Source organism: Micropterus salmoides, unplaced genomic scaffold, assembly GCF_014851395.1.
Source record: "Micropterus salmoides isolate LMB-PRFRI ecotype aquatic unplaced genomic scaffold, ASM1485139v1 Ms_hic_scaffold_21, whole genome shotgun sequence".
NCBI lineage: Eukaryota > Metazoa > Chordata > Actinopteri > Centrarchiformes > Centrarchidae > Micropterus > Micropterus salmoides.
In genome coordinates this window covers 5,275,398-5,300,553 of record NW_024041262.1, presented here as the reverse complement: position 1 = coordinate 5,300,553, position 25,156 = coordinate 5,275,398, and the positions used below count along the sequence as shown (strand labels likewise).

The window sequence follows — 25,156 nt, the reverse complement described above, 5'->3', positions numbered from 1 at the left end:
ATTTTTAAGCAGCAAAAGACTTGATGATTTTTCCTTGTTTGCCACATATGCTGTTGTTGAAATTAAGGGTCCTTATTGAGTCTTAGTGAATAAGATTTGGATTTATGTCAAATGTGAGTGCAGATAATGTTAGTGCAATAGCTTTGCAAATGTCAAAATGTCCTTGTTATTAAGATACAGATCCAGAAAAATCTTCGGGTTCCTTTAAAAGTGTATCTAATGATAAATTTTAATGAATTTCTGAGATTGGTTATACTGTGTGAGTGATTCTAATTTTAAAGTCATGATTAAACATTTTAATCTGTAACAGAACAAAGTCTGGTATAAATATGGCTAACTTAAAGATGAAAAACAAATATGAAAGGCAAATTTCATAAAAAAATTGAATTTGCCTTAAGACAGCACTCTGCTAATGTCAGAATTAGATAACACTGCCATCTTGTGGACAATAAAGGAAGCATTTGAGAACGGTTAAATAAATGCAGCTGTGAACAAGATAAAAACAATTTGCTTTTTATTATGATGTTCCCTCCTCATTTGCCTTTAAATAATAACTTTTCATAGAAATGTATTCATATCAATATATCAGGTTGCAAATAATTATCCACAACAATGTAACTACTGAACACTACACAAGAAGTGCCACTGTAAATAAGTCTGACAAACACAAAAACACAACAGTCCATGCTTCAGCATATAATGCAACCCAGGGTGATGAAATAGAATTTAAACTGAACCAGAGTAAATCTTTAAGTTGTCTACAATACACCTCACTTTGAATTGAACAAATAAATAAAATACACAAATATATAATATACATTTTCAAATGCACTTAAAATTGACAACAACAATCCTGGTCTCTGTTTCTCCATCAATACAATTTGTGTGACTACATACGAAAAGGACCCCCTTATCAAGTACATATTACACAGAGAGCTTCAAAAGACGTGTGCTCCTCCCGCTGATGAGTTTTGGCAGTTTGCACAGACAGCTACATGTTTCCTCTAAAGCAGTTATTAGTTGGAGAAACAGCATTGCCCTGGTTAAATTGTTGGGGGTGCGGAGCATGCTGTTTGATCAGAGGCATGCTGCTGTAAGTAAAGGCACTCAGCATGCCCTATAGGCAACCTCCTCCTATGTAACACTCATTCATTACACATTCTTTGTATTCCTGTGTGGGTGAACAGCCCTCAGGTCCACCTTCTGGTACTTCCCTTCTTCCATGGCGAGACAAATACTGGAAATACTGTAGTACAGGGATTAACACCTGACGCGGTGTGTTTTAAGCTACGTAATGCTATTTTGGTTCACATGTTGGGTGGAGGCAGTGTATCATCACACTCATATCCAGTATGTGTGCCGTATTAGAATCCTGTGTGTGGAGCTTCTCATCACTGGGCAGTCCAGCGATGTGTATCTGTAGCTGAGTGAGTCACAGAGAGTCATGGACATTCTCCTCAATGAATAAAATCCAACAGGCACGGAGCCAAGCGGCTTGGGAGTCATTAGAGTGTGCTAGTTTTGGATGGAAGAGTGTTGGCTGAGGGAGACCATTGATCAGGCCGCTGTCCTCTCCACAGAGCGTTATCTTTGTACTGAGTTGACTCTTGGTTTGTTACTCCTGTCCTCGGCTTTGCTCTCTCTTTAACTCACAGGGTTAAAGCAGTGATCCACACAGCAGTATTGCTACGGTATACTGCTATGGTGCACTGCAGAGGTATAGTGTACACCTGCTAACACAATTGTACATCTACAATTGTGTTAGCAGGTGTACACTCCAGTGGTTAAAAAGATACAATATGGTGGGTTGAGTGCGGGTCTTTAAAGGTGCTACATGTAACATTTTAGCATCAATACATCATTACCACATCAACTGTGAGACATTAGTATAGTTTCTGTGAACAACTGAGACCACTGACCATGTGATTGGCTTTGGTGGGGGAATTTGCTGGAGTGCTCTGCTGGAGGAACAGAAGAGTTCTTGGTAATTGTAATGATGGAGCAAGTAATCCTCTCCATTATAATTAGACAAAGTTAGACTTTCCAAAGAGCCTTGGAAAACTGAGATCTAATTTAATGTAAATGGTACATCTGGCAGATGGCTGATACTGGGCCACAAAGCGATTGCAAGGAAACAATATGATTTGTCTGGCTGCCCACAACAGTAGGATTCTGATTTTGAACTACGGTAGGTTATCAGTCTGTTATCAGTGAGTTAGCTAACTACTGTGTTAACCTAGCTGGTTAACATGAGTGATACAAAATCATCAAAAGAACTTCCACTACAGGACATGGAATAGTGGAGGCCTCAAAAAGTAAGTTGATGTAGTCATTGATCATTACCTTTGAGGACAATTTGATTTCCACCAAAATCAAAAGTTACATGTAACAACAAGTTGATAAAATCTATTAATGTGATGTTCAGGGAAAGAAAGCCAAAATGTGAAATGTATGTTCAACTTTAAAATATTTTTATTTGAACAACGGCTTTAATGACTATGTGTAATGGCGTTAAAGCTGTTGCTGGTTAGTCCAAAACCCACAGAGAATTAGCCCCCGACTCAGTTGTTCCATTCAGCTCTACAAAATGTTTAAAGCTGTTTCTAGCTGCAGCTAAAGACCCACGTTATAATTCACAGACTTGACTTGAGTTAGTCAAGTTCAAAACGAGTTAAAAGTAATGAATGAATGAAACACGGTAACTTATGCTGCACACCTAACCTGCTCCGAGGAAGTCATGTTCAGAATTTCAGATTTAAATTGGCAGGAAATAGCGCCTGGCCCTTTCACTAATTCTTTTCCTGAAGGAATATGAGCCTCTAATATCCTAATAATATCCTCTATCAGTGATTCTCAACTAAAGGAATATGTTATATATCAAAACAACGCCACAGGATAAAGCCCTGTAATTCCACTTTTTGCCACGGGAACCTCCATTATTTGGTTGATGCAGAAAATATTTTGTTCCTCTTTGCTTCAGGTAATATTGACACTTTTACACAACATATCATCCATACACTAAAGGAATGATGAAAGGACAGCAACTACAGACTACAGAGATGCTGTTTTTATGCTCTGTCCTGATTTGTCTGTTTTGCACTGCTGGTGTTGCAGCTAACTGAAAAACAGATTAGAAAACTGATTAGTCCATTGGTATTCAACATGCATGATGTAATATCGATAAAATTCATTTCACTTTGATTTGTCTGGTTTTTCTGCCAGAATTTCTCTTTTCACTTCTTTGCAGCAACAGAGTTGCTTTTTGCTGTAATATTTATATTCCTCACTGCGCTCCATTAAAACAACCTGTTCCTCTTGACCGAAGTAGGCGGCACGCCATTTCTCCATTTTCTGGACAAGTGTAATGACGTGTCAAACACCACCTTTTATGGGAACGTGCACAGAGCCTAATGAAGAAACCTTCAGTCAACAAATAAAATCACCAATTACTTGTGATTGGGGTTTTAGGTTTTTTAAAGCCAGCTAACAAAGCCCTCAGAGCTCTCAACCATGGTCTCATTTTGTTTACAGTAATTATATTATTGTACCACGTTCAATGTGACAACGACCTGCTGATGTTTGAAAATGCTACACGCTACTCCTCTAGCAGTACTCCTCTCCCTGTGGGTCCGGCAGGTCGTTGAGGTCCAGGAAGATGGAGGCGTTGGAGAGTTTGCGGCCGTTGGACGACAGATCCAGCAGCTCCTCGGCAGTGCTCGGCACTGAGCTGATGTACATGTCCCACACCTGCTCCGGAGAGTCCAGCTCCAGCAGCTTCTGCTTGATCTTCAGGTTCTTCTCAATGTTCCTGCGCTTGTGCTTGAACTCCAGGATGGTTTTGGTGTAGCGGTTGATGGTGGTGACTGAGGACGCCATGCAGGCTGTGAAGGAGCTCCACGCCAAACTACAAGAAACAAACACAAACAGCTCTTCATTCAAACTAGGACATTATTAATTCAGAGGTATCAGCTCATAATTTAAACATTATAACCTGGATAAAGTTTCAATTGATTCAGAGGAAATGAATATCCCTCAAAATGGGCTGAAAATATGGACTACTGCTTCCTGAACTAGCGGCTAGAGAGGATAACAAGATTTTAAACTGTCATGAAAGTATGAAAGTAAAATATGACCCTGACACAACAAGCTTGTTTTCTTGAAATCACAAAATAATTATCTTGACATAACCATTACTCCATTTCAGCATAACAAGCTGTCAAGACCATTTTTCTCATGATCGGGTAATAATTATTGTGACAGGGAAACGATAATGACATGCCTGTTTTTGACTACCTTCCACATTCAACAAAAGTTGTTTATTTTAATAACGCCATTTAAGATGTGTGTGCTGGCCATTTTTCTTAGTGCCAATTAAATCTTAATGCTCCAGGATACACTGATATTTGATAGCAGTATGCTTCCAACTTCAGCAGTATGTGTTCAGTCCTTTCGTGTTCCAACATAATAATCCCCCCTGTGCACAAAGCCTGACCCGATTGACCTGCACAGAGCCCTGACCTCAACCCCATCCAGCTTGTTTGGGATGAGCTGGAGCCTTGTCAGCCAACATATGCGTTGGACCTCACTAAATAGGATCAAATCCCTGCAGCCTGGTTCCAAAGTCTAGTGGAAAGCCTTCCCAGAAGAGTGGAGGCTGTTAATGCCCATGTTGGAATACAATTCAACAAGCACATCTGGTTATAATGTTTAGATGTCCACTTGCCCTTGGCCACTTAGTATATGAGAAGGTCAGTATACTGTACTTCCTTTTCTTAGTATTATGTGAAATTTAAGTATATATACTTGGGTTTTGGACTGTTGGTTTGACAGGTGAAGATGTCAGCTTGGTTTTGGGAAATTGTGATGGGCATTTTTCTGCAACATCCGCCTGTCCTATAACAACAGTACCTATTCCTAATAATCTCCATCAAGACTGATCTAAATTAATTAAGGTAAGTGAACTTGTTTAGTTACAAATCACATTTAATAAAAGCAAAGCATTCTGCAATTCGCTGGTGCTACAGAGATCTGCAGGTTGTCAAATGCTGTAAGTGAGCTCACATGTACGACCAGCTGTAGTCCCACGTTTGAGGTTTCCAGTCCTCTGGGCCCAGGCTGACAGTCAGCTGGAAGGCTGTGGTGAACATCATGTGGGCCACCATACCCAACAGACCTGCCAGACAGGAAACGTGACAGAGAGAAAATCACATCCTGTGGAGAGACAAACCGCTGCACTTCTCTGCAGTCACCACTTGGTGGCAGCGTTATATTATGCCAGGCTGAATCCCCACTGAGCCAGCCAAGTAAACCTACCTTACAGTGAGCATCATTTAAGAATAAATCTGTCATATACCACTTTTCCTCCCATATAGGAGAGCCAAGCCCCTATTTAATTTTCTGTTAGGTGTTCAAATATGTTTCTTTCTTTTGTGTAACCTTTGATTGCCATTTAAACACCAAATTTGAGCTAATTAACTGCCAGTGATGGAAAGCAACTAAGTAGTATATTTACTCAAATACTATACTTATTATTACTTAAAATAGTAACACTTCACTGTATTTCTACTCCACTCCATTAAACATAGTTTTTACATTTCACAGCTCAAGTTACTTCGCAGATTAAGATAAACATAAAAAGACATAACATGTTTATAAACCATTATTCCAACCATTTTTAGTTTGTGACACATTACTAAAATGCAGTGTATAGATCCATTTGTGGTGTCTACAAGTTGTTAGCAGGGTCTTTTCCCTTTTTAGCTCCTCACATCCATTTAAATAACTGTTCATGGTCATTTATGTTGATATGTTTACTGAATCTAATTGCTTCTTCCACCACTGTCTATTGCAAGCTAACGTGCGTCACAATCAATATGCAGCTGATTCTGAGGCTTGTAGTACCTGGTGCTGCTATTTTCAAATTGCCTGTTTCGGCCTGATTACCTGACCAAGAACAGACATCTATATCGATAAAACAATGACCACTCCACCTTTTACAAGGGAAAAATAACAGTGTCTTTTATTGCAGCAGAAATTCTGTCACTAGTGGAGTTTTTTGTGTTTCTTTTGGTTGTTTCGGACATTCTTATAAAATCAGGATAAATACATTTTTCAGTAAATTTCAGTCACCACAAAACAGCGCAGATAAATTATTTACTTATGTATGAAACTAGCCTCTGACTATGACTTACAAATAGGATTAACTGGTGCATTAGAAGTTACTGAGGAATAAATATGGTAACCATGCAATGAGTGTTTTTGTTTGTGAGACAGAAAAAGTGTTGAAGAGAGAGAGAGAGACAGACAGAATTGAGTGTTTGCTAAACCCCATCCCCCGACAGTGCTGTTGCTGTGCATGCCAAACTTTCTGTTCTCACATTGTACTTGTGCAGGTTTTAATGATAACAGAGGCAGATTTATATCTCAAAGTGCATGAGCAAATGCTTGTTATCAGAATGGGGTAGACAAAGGCAGACTTCTCACTTCTAGCCAGCTGACATCCATCGCTTGCAGATTTGATCTGATAGTTAGTGTTGGACAGTTAGCTGAGGACACGCCGTGAGTTGGCCAAAAAACATCCAGCTCACTTGTTTTAAAACCACAACTATGTAAACGTAGACACCCAAACTCCAATATAGTGGCATCTTGGCAACCATGAAGGTATTTTTCTTAAGTAACCTGTGTATGATACGGTCAAAGGCTTTGGAAGTCGCACTAGATTCATAACCCTAAGCTTGACAGAAATGACGGTACAGATTAGCTATTTTGAGAGCACTGCAATTGGTCCTGTCGGTGCATTTTTATCTTCCACTTCCAATCAGTGCTACTCATTGTCCTTTTCTCAAGTGCACTTGTCCCTGTCTCTTCTCTGGTTTTCTCTACTCCCATTCTTTCATTTTTTCCTTTTGTGTCTGTGTTTCTTTTCTCAGCTACGTGCCAGTAAGCACAGGCTCTGGCTCTCCTCACACTGGACTTCTCAATGCCTATAAAATAGAGCATAAAATAAAAACCAGCATGTGTAGCCTACCAATCCGATTACCACATAAGCCCCCCCAAATCCCTGAACTGAACAGGAGCGCACCACATTCAGCACCTAACACCTAAATTCCCATCTCATCCCTATCAGCCCTCATGTTTATTCCTAAAGATATCCCAGTGCAATATTATCATAATGTTATGCAGATCAGAGCAGCTTTGTGTCAGGATGAGTGGAACAAATTTAGGATTCTGCGTCTTGGCACGTACTGTCATGAGGAAATCATGCACGTTTGGCTCACTCAAGGTCTGATTATTGTATGTTTAGTGCCAAAAAGATTTACAAGGACATGTAGCATCACAGGTGTGACTTTCCTTGCACTGTTGAGCTGGACTAGAGAGAGAAAGTGGTTTAGTGTAGTCAGTAAGCATTGTCATGATTGCCAACAGCCACTAGAGGGCAGGTTATCAATGAATCAAAGAACACATGAATGGATAAGAGGCTTTTAATGGAATTATGGTGTATGAATAAATATGTAGCACAAAATTCCCAGTCTGTCTTGTTTTTTGTTCTTTTTTGTTTTGGTTTATGACTACATGTTGTCCACAAGCCTCAATGAAAGTTTTACAATAGATTGTGTTGTGTCTTCATTATTATGATGTTAAGAATCCCTACTTCTATTTTGGTTCATTTTTGCTCTGTTTTTATATGATCAAAAAAAAACAAAAAACATTTCTGCTACACTAAAGCCCCTCCTGAATTACTGGATATTTATATCTCTAAAAAAAAAGAAAGACAAGAATAAAAATCCCCGAACTTGGCCCAACCAAATGCAACTTGTAAAGAAGCATCGACATTTTTCATGTTTTTAAAGGCCCCTATATGCTGTGAGAGAACAGTGACCTTGCAGATTCACTGCATGTCATGCTGTGTGAGATGGTTTACTACAATCTCGATTATAAAACGGGTAGGTCAAATCAAGCAATCTGATTGGTTCATAGTAGTGATATGACGAGTGTATACGAACGGGTATATGACACTGAATTCCTTTGCACAGATCTGTATCACTCCGCTCTGATGAACAGGGTTCGAGTTATAATCCGAGCTTCGTGGGGGTCTAATGCCCCATTTTGATCTGATAGGCTACAGATCGCATTTTACCGGCGGAATTAAATAAATAATGAGAGAGAGAAAGAGAGAGAGAGATTGCTTATTACATGATTCAACATTTCCCTCTCTCAAACACAGGAAAACGCGCACACATACACACACACACACACACACACACAAACAGTCCACTACTTGCCCCAGATGTCTGTGATATTGCAACAAAGTTTAAGTTTCAATAGCCTGTTCAAAAGACTATTGCTCAAGGAGAGACGCAATTCCGTCCTTTCTGGTAGGTATATTAAATATATTATATAGTATATTAAAGTGTTATTTTTTTATACACTGCTGGCTGCCAGCACACAGTAGCTATATATACACAGTTTACTGTATATATATGTATGTGAAGATGAAACGTTCATATTATCATCTGGTTGCTGCTGTTTACATTCATCCCAGATGCAAATTCATTGTTTTATTTTATTTTATATGTTACTTTATATGTTATGTTGGGTTGATAACCAGAGATTAACCACCTTTTTCTCTCGACTGTCACCTTTGGTCTGAGACGACCAAGAAAAAGGCACTAGTGATCTATTCCATTTCCATTTGGTTTAACATAGTTCATTGTCTGTCATTATTAAGTGCAAAACATGCTGCAGTACAACTTAGTACTTTTTTTCGTCATAGTTTTCGTTAACAAAAAAACAAAAATGTTCTTCAGCAACCTTTTTTTCATGACTAAGACGAAACATTGATGGACTGAAAGTAGATCTTTGACCTTAAAACTACAACTAAATGTATGTTGTGTTTTCATTGACAAACTAAAATGTTACTGATGGGCTATTGGACACTCATGATATTTACCCTCAATTGTGCATCTAGTCTGTCTGTCAAAACATAGACAATGCATCCATGTCATTGATTGATGTGTGCAGACTGATGTGACGTGGGTAGATTCCCAGAATCCCAGGGAATGCTGTCCCAAACCGACAGCGAGGTAATGACAATAATATAATGGCTTCAACACAAAAAGGAAAAAAAGAATAGCTCTGTGGACACACCGTAGTTATATTCAGCAGAAAGGAAACATAATGCACTGTAGTAACGTGAGACGTGTCTCTGTCTCCCTTAAATTAGGTGGGAAGAATAAACCAACCTGAAGAGACGCCTGATAGCACACCACCCTGATATTTATGCCACGGTAAATTAGCTAAATGGGGTCCAAATGTTAACTAAGCATATAAACTTACTAAGGTTAAGTCAATGTTACAGGGCAGTCAGCTATGTCAATTTGTGGCCAATTTGCTAGCAAGCCATGTTGGTGTAGCCTGAGTAGAAGCCAGTTTTACTCACAAAAAAAAGGGTTTTAGTTTGCAACTGGCATCCAGGCTAACTTTAAAGGTTCAGTGTGTAAGTCTTTGAGTAACATTACTTACTCTCTAGAGACTTTTGTCCGTTCGGGCTACTGTAGAAACATGGTGACTTCCATGTAAGGGGACCTGCGGTGTATGTTAGATAGAAATGACAGTTCATTATGTAAGGTCTTTATACACCACTGAAAACCAGGGTACCCGCGGAGTCTTAAAAGTATTTTAAAAAAAGTCTAAAAATAAGGCTTTAAAAGTATTACATTTTGATTAAAAAGTATAAAATTTTGTTTACAAAAGGTCCTAAATCTTTTCTTGTCCTTTCGTATGATTAAATAAATGCACTAACATCATAAATAAATATCTTTTGTGTGTGTGACTTGTTTGGTGGTTCCGAAAAGGTGGTGCCAAAAGACTTGTTGTGGATGTGGAGGAACGAGATGGCGTGTAGGTCGGATTGAGGTCAGGGAGATCAGTAGGGGACAGATTGTGGAGGGCTTTGAATGTTAATAGTAATATTTTAAAGTTAATCCTTTGTGATACAAGGAGCGACATGTTGTTACACACTGGACCTTTAAGTTCATGTGTTGGCTAATGTTTAGTTTGCTAGCATCAAAGACTGTGGGTGAAACATGCAGGGCTTGATGGTTACAACTTGTCCAGGACCAGCATGCTTTATCAATTGTCATTTTTTAGTTAAACATGTAACGGAAACTGTGTTGGCTTTTCAGACCTGTTGCACAGTGTGTCTAAATGTGCATCACATGTTGCTGATCTAACATTTGTAGCCTGCAAGATTATTATATATTTGGACGAGCAACTAGTAATTACGCTTGACCCATTTTCACTTACTTGTCCTTATCAAAAAGCATAATGAAAAGCCCTGAACATGCTTTGCTATAATTACTATTTAGTCAAACTGTTGCTTCTGAGATTACACAGCAATTTATCTGGAAGATATGATATCACATAGCTCTAAGGCCAGATAGGCATATTAATCAAGTTAATTCTCAACAACAAAAGAGTGATCTCTAAATCTTACTTCTACACGCTCCCTCTTCATGCACTCTCATCATACCTCAGATGATTGGCAGCTATTATTAGGTTAATCTGGCCCCTTCTATTGTTCCCCCGGACTTCATTACCATAACGACTCTGAATCTATTCACCCTATTAGAAACAGAAACAACTTTTAAATGCCTTAATCAAATAAAGTATTTTACAAGAACACTAAACCTAAGCTTGGGAAGCAGTTAAAAAGCAGGCTGGGACAGATGCTTAAAAAAAAGTGAAAATAAAGGATGAAAACTACACTCAGTGTGAACTTAACAGAGGTTCCCGTCCCTGTTTATGCAAGCAGCTCACTTCTCCAGACAGTGAGTCACGTATAAATAAAACATGACACATGCAGTCGGGGTTGACAGGTTCAGTTACTGTTCGATTGGAAGTTAGAATGGGCAAAACGCCACAGCAGGGTAATGAAAACATAACTCACGCAGGTTTGGGTTTGAGTGGCTTCAGCAGAAGTCAGCTAAAGTGAAAAAAGAGGACACAATGACTGGATGACTGAAAGATGGCCAACAATTCCTTTCTGTAGTGACGGGGTGATGCTGAAGATGGTGTCAGCTCCATGAACCTATGGACTGCTCCTGCCAGATGGAAAATGCACCCAAATATTTTCTCTCTATTTTTCTTGTCATGTCAATTTGGATGAAGAGTTTTTGTTAAGGCATTAAGTGTTAAGGACCTTCACCAGATTTCCAGAATTGTCACTGCAGATAGTTGCCTTTTCCTGTTTGGTTGCCAAAAATATTTGGGCTTCTGTACATTAGCTCAGTCTAGCCCTCATTTGAATAAGACAAATTAGCCTTCTTGAAAATCTTTATATATGTTAAAGCTGCACTAATCACTTTTGTTTTTCTTTTTTTACACACAGATAATGAATCAAATGACTATGTGTAATGCAGAAATGTGTTGAAAATTATCTCTGTAGTTATTTTCAAATCTATGGAGCATCTTCCAGTTCACTTTTTATTTATTGACTGTTTGGGTTCACTCTCACCACTGTCATTAACCTTTTTCCAGCAACGGCATGCAGCTGCTTCTACACTACCTGCCCAGCATGAAAAAAGAGGACAGACAAAGTAAGCTTCTAGCTGGCGCTGCTGCTATATAGTTCATATTAGTGCTGGGCAATGATTAACTTTTTTTGTTGCGATTAATTACAATTAATCGCATAGTTATGAGCAAAATTGAATAATGAATTCTAAAGTATATTGCGCACTTTTAATTTAAATGTTCTGCTATATACACAAAAGTGCAATAACATGTGGTTTGCAAAATCTTTTTTGTAAAACTCAACTTAAACATTAATGTAATCAAATCAAATATAAAACCAAAGCTATTTGCCACTGCCAGGGCTTTACCTTTTATCTAGCTTGTTAAAACAAGTCCAGAGCCACAATCACATCATAACAGGCACCTTCTGAGCAACAGGTTAACATATATTAGGGGTTTTCAAAGTGTGAGGCGGGCCTCCCTAGGGGGGCTCCAAACAGTTTCAGGGGAGCCTCAGTAAATGGAAGTGAGACAATATTACATTACTTATTGCATTAGTTATCAAAAGGAGATCACAGAATAGCCTACATTTGTCAGTTCAGAGAGAAGGTAGTTTTTGGGAACTGTTTCCCCCCCATCAGGGTCCGAAACTAACCTGAGGACAGACCTTTTTTAAAACTATTTGATTATTTCTTTCAAATAATTATAGAATAATCGCCTATCAAAATAGTCGTTAGTTGCAGCCCTACTAAGGTGATATTATGTCAACATTATGTGTACCTCTAGTTCAGCTGCCTCCAAGTGGCCAAAATAAATCAAGTAATGGAGGTTTAAAATACACAGCTTCCTGAGCAGTTACCATGGAATGAGTAAAAAACAAATGATGAAAAATGTTTAAGGACAGACAAGTGTTTTGAATAACATAGATAATAATAACATACTGATGGAAATCTGGAAATGAGCCAGAGTCAAATGTGATGGCTATGTGTGAATATGCTGAACAATTAGCTCATGAATTGTTCCTGATTAGCTCTGTATCAGCTGCTGAACCACACAAGGTAAAATAACTGTGCTTTTACTGCATGTGTCGCATTTGTGCAGTAAGACCTTACATCACACGTTGATCCACGCACACACACGGATCTGTCTTTGCCAAAGGACGCGTCGACATCAGAAACAAATTTTATTTTATTTTACATATATGTAGCCAGGTGAACCAGGGGTACAGAGATGAATAGTGTTATGTGGGTTATAATGTTATGTAGTTGCTGGTGGGATTACTGCAGCGATAACTGTCCTCTGTATTTAATGGCACTGTCACTTTAAGGGAGATAGAGAGGGTAGAGTTTCTGACGGAAGTGTTGGGTCCCGAGGTGTAGAGAAACGGCAAGGGATGTACTTTGGTTTATCGATACGGAGGATATCTCCATAACCCATGGTAAAGCACAGTAATTGCCTTTTCTTTCAAAAATTCTAGAAAAGGTTGTTGCGAACCAGCTAAAGAATGTTTTGGATTCCCATAATATCTTTGATAAATTTCAGTCTGGTTTTTGTAAAAACCATTCAATTGAGATTGCCCTCCTGAGGGTCTCAAATGATATTTTGATGGCTGCTGATGGGGTTAAATGTTCTGTGCTTAGATTAGATCTCAGTGCAGCGTTTGATACTGTTGATCACTGCACTCTGATTGATAGACTGAAAACAACTGTGGGCATTACTGGATCAGCTCTGAACTGGTTTTCCTCCTATCTCTCTGACAGGAGTTTCTCTGTGTCCATAGGAACATATATGTCCGACTCTGCTCCTTTGTCCTGTGGTGTGCCCCAAGGTTCTGTGCTCGGCCCCCTGCTGTTCAGTCTGTATAGACATATCTTATCATTGTTACGCTGATGACATCCAATTATATTTATCTTTTAGTCCTAATAGGCTAGACAAACTGTCCGTGTTGCACAATTGCTTAGCCTCCATTAATAAATGGATGGCAGACAACTTTTTGCAACTAAATACAGACAAACTGAGGTGGTGATTTTTGCCCCAGACAACATTACCCCTAAGATCAGGCAGGCCATTGGGGCTCTATCATCCTCTGACGGTAATGTTGTGCAAAATCTGGGTGTCATTTTTGACAAATCTAAATTAACATCAGGATTTTAAATCTGTGGTTCGTTCCTGTTTTTTCTATCTCAGGAACATTGCTAAGATTAGATCTATGGTTTTTAAAGAAGAGATGGAGATGCTTGTTCATGCTTTTATTTGTTCTCATCTGGATTATTGCAATGTACCGTACACTTATCCAAACAAATCCTCTATAGACCGACTGCAAGTTGTGCAGAATGCAGCTGCAAGGCTTTTGTCTAAAATCAACAGGAGATCGCACATTACTCCTGTGCTTAAGGCTCTTCATTGGCTTCTGATTGGTTTTAGAGTACATTTTAAAATTTTAACCATTACTTACAGAGCCTTGCATGGTCAAGCTCCCTCTTACATCCAGGATCCTTAAGATCGGCAGATGAAAGAGTTAACTAACTAGAGAACAAAGGTAGTTCCATGAAGACCTGGGTATCCTGACGATTGATAGTCGAGTGAGTGTGTGTGTATCTTCGCCACGAGGGGAAGAGACTCTGACCAGCGGCGATAGCGTGAGTGACAATGAAGTGTATTAAACAAAATCACATTATATTAGTGTATACTGAAGCTATAAATAAACAATGTTTATTTCATATTTTTCCACTGACTTAAAGGGGAGACACACGTGCGGAGTTCTTGGTGTGTGTGGGGGCGGATCCTGAGGACGCACACTGCACAGTAGAACAGTGAGTTACTCATTTCATTCATAAAATATTAATATTAATAGTTTCTATACAATGTGCTGTGCAAATTGTATTCTGTGAATGAATGTATTTTATGTTTTATGGTAAATTTAAATATTTCACCTTGAGTTTATGCAGTCAATGCATTATGGGACTAAGTGAATGTCTTTATTTATATTTGTTTTTTTTATTTTTCTCTATTTAGAAAGGCCACTACTGTTGTCTACTCTAGAGTGGCGTTATCTCATCTAGATGTCTATATTGTGATGTTGTCCAGATTTTGGCTGTTTTACAGCTTTGGTTGTTGAGAATTTAGGTCTAGAGTTCCCGTTTAGAAGTAACTGAAGTCTACCAGAGTGAGTGTAAACTAGTTTATGGCAGCTGTTTACATATTGTGGTATGGTAAAGGGGTGCATAGAGTACTGTTAAGTCACATAGTTGAGATCAGATGCAATAAGCAAAGGACGAGTAAGAAAGTTATTCCTGTGTTTTGTATAACCACCAACTGCCTTAAACCCTCGACTTTACATGATTAACGCTGTTCTCATTTGAGTCCAGTCGGGGAATAAAATCCCATAAAATTTATTGTGTGTCGCCTCATCACTCCTGACCTTGCCACACACACACACATATATATATACATATATATGTGTGTGTGCGTGCTCCAGATATCATGATTTCAGTTGATTACAGTTTTACATGTAAATACGTATGATGTATGTGTAGTTTTTGCCAAATGGTACTTGAAAAGGACAAAATAGATTTACCTTCATTTATTTAGCTGACGCTTTTATCCAAAGCAACTCACAACAAGGGGTTAAGTGTCTTGCTCAGGGACACATCAGTGTCTCACAGTGGATTTGAATCTGGGTCTCTCACACTAAAGGCATGTGTGTTATCCCCCGCACCATCACCACTCCTCATTTGTTGGGGTGCATTTGTTGGGGACTAGTTTCAGCTGCGGATGAATACACATGTAGTGTACTTGTTAGTATTTACTGCAGCAGGATTGTGTACATGGAATGATCTACCTTATTGTTTCCTGACTTGAAAGAAGTAGAAATGTCATTTTCACTGTACAACAAGAACAGATGAATGTCACATGACACTAATGAAGCACCAAACAAGTACTACAAAGTTTGAAGGATATTTAACCAGCAAGGGCACAGCCTGTTCATTGCTTCTCATGCCAGCTCGATCAAAGGGGACTTAGTTGACTCTGAACTTAGTCTAAAATCAAAGGATTAGTCAGACTAGGAGAATCCTGCAGTATCTCTAACTCCAAGCTTATCAATATGCTGCCTCAGGCTCAAGATAGTTCCCCGAATGTGAAAGTAACTGAAGGCTTTAAATTTAAACTCAAGTCTCGTTACCTAAACCCAGTACAGGCATAAAGGTAAATTTTTTCTTTTGTCAACCTTGGTCTACACAATTCAAAAGAAAACATCAGAAACAGTCTGTTTGACAGCAAACACACAAAGTAGTCCCCTGGGAAGTAATGTAGCTACTGTAGCGAACTGCATGGCATTACAAATCCACTTCATGAGTCAAACTGTCGGCTGACCTGCCATATTTGTGTGTGCACATTGGTTTGTAAGGGCTATGGCGTTGTTTTTCAATGACAGCTTCCCCGTTTTGTTTATCTCGTGGATGCCCCAGACACCGGATGCCCACCGATTAACAGGTTCCGGTAACACGCCAAGATATGCTGCAATATGCTAGCAAAGACAGAGAAGAAGAAGACTGCAAGCTAGTAAACAATGCATGTAAACAACACAGGATTAAAAATACTTTGCAAATGTTTTATGAGGAAGGAAACGCCATTCGACCCATTTGTTATGCCTCAAGGATACACTCAAAGCATTTTGGTGAGTAACACTAAATGTAAACATAACTTTTGTTTATTTTTATTATTTGTTTATTATTTTTGTACTATTTTGTTAAGAAAACTCCACAGGGGCCCTTAAAATTGTTTTTTAAACTTTTTTTGGAAAGCTGTAGGAGGAGTGTTGTGGGGCATATGTGTTATACAGCACCAGAAACAGTGATGAATTTAATGAAAAGGACAGAAAGTTGTGACGGGAGAAATGTGACCCTGAGAAGAAACCGTGAGAGTCACTTGCCTCGGAAGCTCACACTTCAGTCTGATATGGGCCACATTTAAACAATTACGTGAACTGAATCGAGCATTAATACCTGCAGTGTGAACAAAGTTGTTCCTGCCAGAGTCTGTATTTCCCAAATCTGTATAAGGGGGCTACTGAGTAAAATAGTATCAGTCCCAGTGGACACACTTTTCTTTCAAAGCAGTTCTACATATTGGGAAATTTAGAATTTGGAGTATATTTGATTTCTTTCCGAGAGTGAGATGAGAAGCCTGAGAGTGGCATCGATCTCTAATCTCATTTATGGAAATAATGCTTATAAGCCCATTTCCCAAAATGCTGCACTGTTTTTAGGTTAGTTAACTCATCAAAAACCAAGAACCCAGAAGCTTTTCAACACTTGCTAAATGGAGGGATGAGGAAAACACTGTGCATAAGAATGCACTTTTGTTGTTCCACCCATTACAATGTTATTTGCTCCATACATGATTGCTCTACTCTGTCTGGTTGTTTTTGGGTCCAAGCTTGACAGACGCACTGACAATGACTCCACGCATCCAAGAATTCAGGGTATTCGAGAGTGAGAAGGCAGCCTTACTGGCACTACCTGGGTGCTTCTAATATAAAAAAGATGCAGTGCATATGTTCATCATCAAAGAACACATTCAAAGTGTGGAACCCAGGACCATTCCTCAGCCTATGGGCTTTTGTAGAAATTTCCTGAACCTGACCTGTCAAAGTCTCTAAAATGCTGCGAGTCATTGCTGGTGAGCAGAGTATCTTTCACTGCTCATTCTCTGGCCAGAGTGTGATGGTCAGGATCATTTTCACACAGTGGATTAAAGAGAAGGTCATTGTTAAGTCCTCCACCGAGAGAGGGAGGCAGACTGCAAACTGGCTGGAAGTCCTCTCAGGGGCCGAGAGGCTGCAACTGGCCTGGATATCTGACAGGAATTCAAATAAATCTTGCTAAGAAATCACTTTACAGCATATCCTTAGTGTTTGTTTTCGACATGTGTCAACATTGTACATCTCTTTTTTTTTTTTAACAAAGACAACGTGTACATTTTATATCTTCCCCTGCAGTGACAGGTTGGTTCTAACTGACACTGCTAATTTGATTGGAGCAATACAGGGCCAGTGTGGTCATGTTTCCATCACTAAATATTGCATCAGAATTCTTAGACTATACAGGGCTATGACATTCCCCAGTAAGCAGCACACCACAGAAGCCGACGCAGAAGAAGTTGGCTTAAATGTCAAATGCCAAAGACAACACCCACCCAGAGGTCTGAAGCCTAGACACTGTTCCCACATACATCCCAAAACAGTTTTATCCTTGCGAAAAATTGAAAAAGATGCAGAACTGTGGACCATTAAAGTTCATATGTACTGACAGAAAAAGAGATGAGAATATATATAATATATTTCAACAAAAAAAAAAACACAGCAGATATTTCGGGACGTGTTTGTAATCTGCAACCATCTAATATCGACAGTTTGATTGGATTCATTTAACTGTGCTCCATTTGGTGGCAACGACGGCAAATACAGCTACTCACCTGAGAGCACAGTGAATATGGCAGCGAAGGCGTTGAGCTTGAGGCCGTCGATGACATTGCCAAAGTGACACACCTCTATGGACATGAGGATGCCTCCGGTGGCCAGCAGGAGGATGTACAGGCACTCCGCAACAATGCACAGCCACAGCACTCCTATGGAGAGACTTGGTTATGAGAAAAGGAATAGCACAGAGGCAGAAAAAAAAGGCATTCGTGTTGTGGGGGTGGGGTGGACATGGCTGAGTGAATGATGGAGGGGGTGTAGTGACTGGAATCGAGAGGGTAGAGAGATGGGGGCTGGGGAATTGAGAAAGACTATGGATAAGCAAGGGCGAAGAGTGGGAGATAGGGACGGGATGAGAATGAGTCGGCAAAGGTGGACCACTGACCCCGTTACCCATATCATTAACCTTTACAGTCAGAGAAAGGATATCTGCTCTACAAAGAGACGTGCAACATCCTGAGCTCAGGCTGGTGTGCGTGGCAGGACAAAATATCAACGGATTTAAAAACCTGTAAATGTAAGCCGTGGTGTAATTACATATATGCCCTGAGGGCAGGTAGTTACTGCGTGGTTAATTAATCACAAGGTGGACTAAAGTAATACGCCTGTTACCCAAAATATCCCTGGATGAATTATAAATACATCCTTCAGCTAGAACTGTCTTTTACCTGCTCTAAATTGAATTCCACACCGCAGTAAAAGCTTTCTTTAATTCAATTTATAGTAGGAGGGTGCAGAGGATTGAAGACAATGTTATTAGAGGACATTTAAAGTCTTAAAACCGGCTGCAATTAGGTGCATTTCGAGTTTTTCCTCTCATTTTTTATCTTGATATATCTAATATTTTAATCATATGATATCTGCATGTGGTAGAGCGGCAGGCAGATGAAATTGCACATGACCTGAACAGTTTCTATTGGCAGCAAAGCATTTGCTTTTCCTGCTAAATGTCATATGTGACATGTGGGACTGAATTAAGCCGTTTACCCATGGGAGGAGCTCAGAGTTAACTGCTTTTATTAAATCAACTTTTTACTTTAGTTTTTGGGATTACGTTGATTTATCTTCACTGGAGCTTCTCAGCAGCGAACTTCCGTGCATTGTTTCAACTGTTGTTGTTAGCATCGGTTGGCACCCAGAGCTCTGTTGGACTACTACTTTATAACTGTATAAAAACAGGACACTACCTGGTGAGTTCAGAAAATATGTGTCTGTAACTTTATTCCAGCTATCGTTGTACTTTACTGTGAAAAACTTTGCATAGCATAGCCCTGATCGATCCAAACTCCATTCAGAAAACAGAAATTTTGGAAGTTGTTGTCAGACAGACCTGGCAAAGCATGAATTCCTATGTTTAACAAATCGGCATCATATTGTGGTTATTTCGGCATCGGTTTAAGACACTTATTGCAAATAAATCACAGCAAAATGTTTACTTTGGGTTCATACAGCTGTAGTTATCGCAGGTTGTGTTTTTTCATGTTATTGCATTGTGTGAACACAGCAATAAAACCCCCGTGAGGAAAGCGTTGCGAGGATTAAATTTGCGTTTGGTCTGAATGCTCAGTTTTGTTTATAAGTTTTGGCAATCCACTTTCAGGGTTGTTTTTAGTTTTTCATTGGGTTTAATGTTGACAATAAGAAAAATATACTATTTTACTCAGCAGTATTCTTTGGGGATGGGAACATGCTCTTCCTGTGCCGGAGCCAGAAAAATGTTGACAGGAACATTGCCCAGAAAATGGCGACAAGGGTGGGTGAGCTCAACGCAGCTACTGTGTAGCTTGTTTGACTTACAGAAATGACAGCTTTTAAAAGATTGTAAGAAAAGATTGTACTTTGAGAACAAACTGGTCTTGGTAACATTGACTGCAGCTTCCAAGGCCAGTGAAAATAACTTTAAGGGGATGGACATGTCACTCACTACTCCCGAAGTGAAAACGGTTAACATGAACAATGTCAGACTGAATAATAAAGTGAAAACGAAATGGGATCTCAGTCTGGTTATCAGGCTAAGCATTGAGAACACAGGTGAAACGCAGCAGGAGGAGGGCTGAGGGAACTGATTAGAGTGCATGTAAGTGATTCATTTGTTGGAACGCCACTTTACTTATTACCTAACAGAGCGAGTGATCAGTTTATTCACAGCTCTGTGGGGTCACCCCACCAACAACCATAGCTTTTTCAAAAATACTGTAATCAGGATGATTTAGCCTTGGTATTATGTTGTTAACTTGATTACATTAGACATGACAGTCACACTTTCATTAAAAGTGACCAGCAGTAAGGCAACTGGCTTCAAATGCAACGTTAGCTTAAAAATGAAAAGAAGAAAACATGCGTCTCCTGGAGGCCGGCAGATGTTTCTGACAACCGTCTGACTGGGCCAGGCGCTGCCGGTATTTCGTCGCAGTGACAGAAGATCTCAAATTCCTTTTCCAACATGCCCACTTCACTCAAATTGGCCACCACAGCGCTAAGCAGCTTAGTTTGAGTGATCAGAAAACAGCCCTTACATTGAGAGCGCCAGAGATGTCAGGCCTCAACAAAAAAAGGAAAAAGGTTTGTGCTCTTCTGCGATAAGCAACTTCTCCGCCTCTCATGACTCTTAAGGTGATGTGAGCAGCACAGTAAAGTTTTTCATTAGATTGAGTGATGTCTTGCTGGATTTTACAAACAGCTTTTAACAGCTTATTATCTGTAAAACTGACCTGTTATTCCATGCACTAGTGAAATGGCATTGCATCGCCACATGCTTCTGAATTAGTGATGGATTAGGGTGTATGAATTGTATGCTTGTAAGTGATAATATTAATACATGCAACAATATTTTTTAAACATATATGCTTACCTCTTTCATTTGAAGGTGCAACATATAGGAAACTTCTGCATTTCTCGCCTGGAAAAGATTGTAAATTAGACATTTCATTGGCACTCTTAACAGTATATTCACTACTGCAACATGCTGATAAGTGAGACAGAGACTTCCTCTGTATTCCATCGATTTCCAGATTGAGATTGAGAATCACAGGTAGCCTGTTTCACTTTGTGTGACAAAGACAAAGCTGTGATGTAAAAAGAAAAATCCTATCTGTGAGGAGATTTCCTTTCTGTGTTTGTGCAATAACAAGCTCTGCCACTTCCCCCAGCATGTCAAAATCTCCTGCATCAAATCCAGCTTGTATCAGTGTGCTGGCCAGGAAATTCGGTGGTATTTCACAGCCAACAGAAATGCTTTTGTGGCAGTCTGGAGACAGACACAGATACTGTAGCCACAAATTCCTAGATCCACAGTTGGGGGACCATGCAGCTCTCAGCTGGCTTATTTGGAACTTGCCCACAAATCATTTGAACAGCTTTCACACACAGTAGTGAATGCTGTAGGTAAGAGAATAAATCATCAACTTTGAAGTGGGTATAATAAGTCTTTAATCTGTATTTTTCCATGTTTTCCATAGAAATAATTAATATAGCTGCAGCAATTAGAGTTGATTAATCAATTGAAAGAAAGTGAATCATCAGCTACACTTTAATACACAATTTACAAAACAATCTATGTTTTAGCTCCTGAAATGTGAAAATGAGCTGCCTTTTCTCTGTCTTCTGTGACATTGGACAAAATGTATTTTATTTTATGTATTGTATTTGTATTGTATTGTAACAAAACAAAGCAATTTGCATATCCTTTGGGTGGACACAAAAAACAGTTTTGACCCGGTGTTAAAATTTGAGATCAACAGACATCAAATTAATTTCTGAGATTAATCACGAAATGTAGCTGGTTTAAAATCTGGATTTTATTTTATGGGCAAACGGCACCAGAAACAGGACTTTGCCTTATTTACAAAGGTTATTGGATCGACGTGCCTCTCAGTGACGCACCTCTCTGTGCGCACAGCCCCGCGCGCCCGGCTGCGCTCCGGTCCCAACATCAGCACGGTGCCTTTCTTTCAAAACTTACCGGTCATGTTGATGTTCTCCTCGCAAGAGAACCAGATGCCGGTGTGAAACTTCCTCATCAAATACTTATCCTCGCCGGTCTCCCAGATGTACTGCACCAGCCGCGTGTCGTTGACGTTGGAGCTGTTGAACCTGATGCAGAACGACTGCCTGGTGGTGACCGGGCCGGTGCAGAACGGCTTCACCACTTTCCGCGTCCCCTCGCACCAGTAGCTGGTGGTGAGAGCCGACACGGCCAGAAACAAAGCGAGGAAGTTCAAGGTGAGAGCCAGAGATGCTCTCCGCCGCCGGTCTATCCCCATAACGGCGACAGGAGGAGTGAAGACGTCTAACTTAATCCCTCGCCTTGTATGATACCGGATTCTGGCGATTTCTACTCCTCAAATCCTCATAATCCGGTTATTCCCGATAATATATCCGCGGCTAATTATGCATGCGGCCCCTACAGTGCGCCTCTCACATCTGCTCCTCCAGTGCTGCTGCTCCTCTCATTTTGTAGGCTGCCCCCCCATACCCACCTGATTCTCTACCATAACCCCCCCCCCCACACACACACACATATACACACGCCTCTTCTCAGCCCCATGTCAGCAAGGAGTTGAGCAGTGGAGCTAATATGGTCCCCCAAAGGTTCTTAATGGCATTTTTCTCCTTAAATTCTTCACAAAACACTCCGCAAAAACACATTTAACATTATGAAATTGTCTTTAACTTTTGTCAGTGGTGCTACTCATAAATCCTCTTATTTCCAAATGAAAAACAAAAACAGGCTGCATTGAAAATAGGGGGCATCCCATTGGCAGATTCTTTCACATATATATGTATATATATATGTGTGTGTGTGTGTGTGTGTGTGTGTGTGTGTGTGTGTGTGTGTACACACACACACACACACACACACACACACACACACAAATATATCTATATCTATATAGATATCTACACACAAACAACATGTAAGAGTGGTACCTTAGGTCTAAGGTACCACATTTAACACGTGGTCAATTGTGAAACAGTCGCAGAATGGTTAGGTTTAGGTAACAATCTACAAAACGCTATTTAACTTGAAACTTGACTTTTTCACGTTGGACTCGAACCTCTGAGACCTGAGTTCAGTTTACCTCACACATCCATCCACCCTCCTTACACGGACTTTGTTGCTCTTTATACTACGTCACCTGACTTCTTCTGCCACTAGAGCTTACAGCCACAAAAAACTTAAATATGAGTTGTAATGAGCTATATAATAATTGACCTGCACAACAGTTTTCTGGTGAGGATGGGCTGGATTTAGTATTGAACTTCTACAGAACTTCAGAGTTGGGGGGCTAAAAGGAGACAGATAAAAAAAAAAAAGGTCCAAATCTGAAGCAGCTACCGCCATGACATCCTGACTTTTACTCGGCAGTGTGTGTCAAACTCCAAAACAATAGATCCTAGATCTCCCATAATGCACCCATTCCTGCCTATTCCCCTTTCTTATGCTTACAAACTCCATGTCCCCAGTTTGTAACACAGGCTTTCTGTTATAAATTTGTAGTCTCTGAACCCAAACTGAGGTGACCCTGATGACATCACTGTGACATTATCAGGGTTATTTTCTCAGATGGGACAAAGCCAGAATCAAGCCTTTACGTTTCATTGTTTTCAATCTTTGAATCACAATAGATTCATTAAGCTGCTCAAATATCTTCAAAATTGATTGCTATGACACACCTAAATCATTACTGGTGCCACCAGTTTTTGGAAGTTGCAATGGAAGTTCCGCACTGTATATTTAAGCTAAATGACAATGCAAAGGGGGCTCAGGGACAGGAAGAAATCCCCATAGGGGCCCATTCATCACTGTTGCCTAAAGAATACCAAACAGTATTCACAATATCAGAGATATAAAGTTTATTATAAAAAAAACCTTAACCAAGTGTTGTGAGTCCCTAGGCATAACCATATAAACAGTACTCAAGCTTTAGTCGCTACTATCTTGTATTACAAGAGTGGATATTGTCAGGAAAACAAATTAAAAATGCGATGTCTTTGAACATTTGGCAAATGCATTCATTAAAAACGTTTCCTCACAACACTGACAAAAAAAAATGTAATTGCGGCGGCTTTATGCTTCTCTCACAACATATTTACTGTTACAAATTAGTTGTAACATTGTTTCTCAGAGTTGCTGAAAATGAACCTCTGCTAGTGAGCTGTTTGGGAAGACGAAGACTAGATGAGTTGAATTAAGAGCCAATCTGTGAACTGCACTGAAAAATGGAATGAACTGGAAGATTTTCTATACAAAAGCCCATATTTGGACACATGGACACGAAAACCCAAGCAGGGGAGCAGTTCCTGCATAAATACATGGCTTATTTTTTGGGCCATAACATCTGAGTCCTGCAGCAGATCCCCCCATGAAAGGAGAGAAAAAATGACTGCTGACAGCAAAAGTTTATCGCTCCACAAACCGACAGTTACCACCTCTGTGTAATTGCTACAAGGGGAATTGCTCTGCTGGTGTCCGGTCAGCTTTCAATCACAGACAGAGGCACAGAGAAATCTATGAGGGTGGTTAAACTGTTAAACCCGAGTCCCTGATATCTGGGACATTTTTGGGATATTTCATCTCATTTACAACATTCTGCTTTTCATATTCTGCTTTTATTAATGTGTGTGTGCGTGTATGCTGTCTGAGGATATTCAGCACATTGTGATGCCCATCAGTAATTTCCTCTGACTACATGCTGTAGATATGAATAAGAATGAGAAACATGGTGCGTGTGTGTGTGTGTGTGTGTGTTGGATTGACATATGGGGTGTGTGTGCGTGTTAGGAGTAGGCTGTCGAGGAACTGCTAACGTTTGCCCCGTGAGATTAAAAGTCATCAGTCTTTCTTCCTTGCCCTTCTTCTGACCTACCCCACCCCATTACACACACACACATGCGCACACACACACACACACACACACACACACACACACACACACACACACACACACATACACACTGTATCCGTGCAGGCGTGTCATGCTGCTGTACCCTCAGAAGTATACAGTGGTTCAATTTCAGCCCTTTCACATTGTTCACACTAGAATCATAATTAATATCAGTGATGTATGCACTGTCTCTGCCTCCACTCCCACGAGGCACGAGAGCTAATCAATATTAGCTCGTGATGTCCACAGTGAATGCATGTGACACACATCCTATGGG

The 25,156-nt window shown here is 39.9% G+C and overlaps 1 protein-coding gene across 1 annotated transcript; it reads right to left on the bottom strand.

Moving 5' to 3' along the window:
* Positions 1-517: 517 nt before the first annotated feature.
* On the bottom strand, positions 518-22,389 carry LOC119915463 (germ cell-specific gene 1-like protein). The gene is made up of 5 exons (XM_038734998.1): positions 21,954-22,389; positions 20,844-20,891; positions 17,989-18,141; positions 5,062-5,173; positions 518-3,904 (listed from the first exon to the last, which is right to left on the bottom strand). Exons 1-5 carry the CDS (start codon positions 22,252-22,254, stop codon positions 3,604-3,606), a joined length of 915 nt encoding a protein of 304 aa, XP_038590926.1. The 5' UTR covers positions 22,255-22,389; the 3' UTR covers positions 518-3,603.
* Positions 22,390-25,156: the final 2,767 nt, after the last annotated feature.

Excerpts from the sequence above, each read along its gene's own strand:
- LOC119915463 (XM_038734998.1), bottom strand. The coding sequence starts at position 22,254 with ATGGGGATAGACCGGCGGCGGAGAGCATCTCTGGCTCTCACCTTGAAC. Across the intron at positions 18,142-20,843 it reads TGCACCTTCAAATGAAAGAG|GAGTGCTGTGGCTGTGCATT; the intron begins GTAAGCATATAT and ends GTCTCTCCATAG. Across the intron at positions 3,905-5,061 it reads GACTACAGCTGGTCGTACAT|TTTGGCGTGGAGCTCCTTCA; the intron begins GTGAGCTCACTT and ends TGTTTCTTGTAG.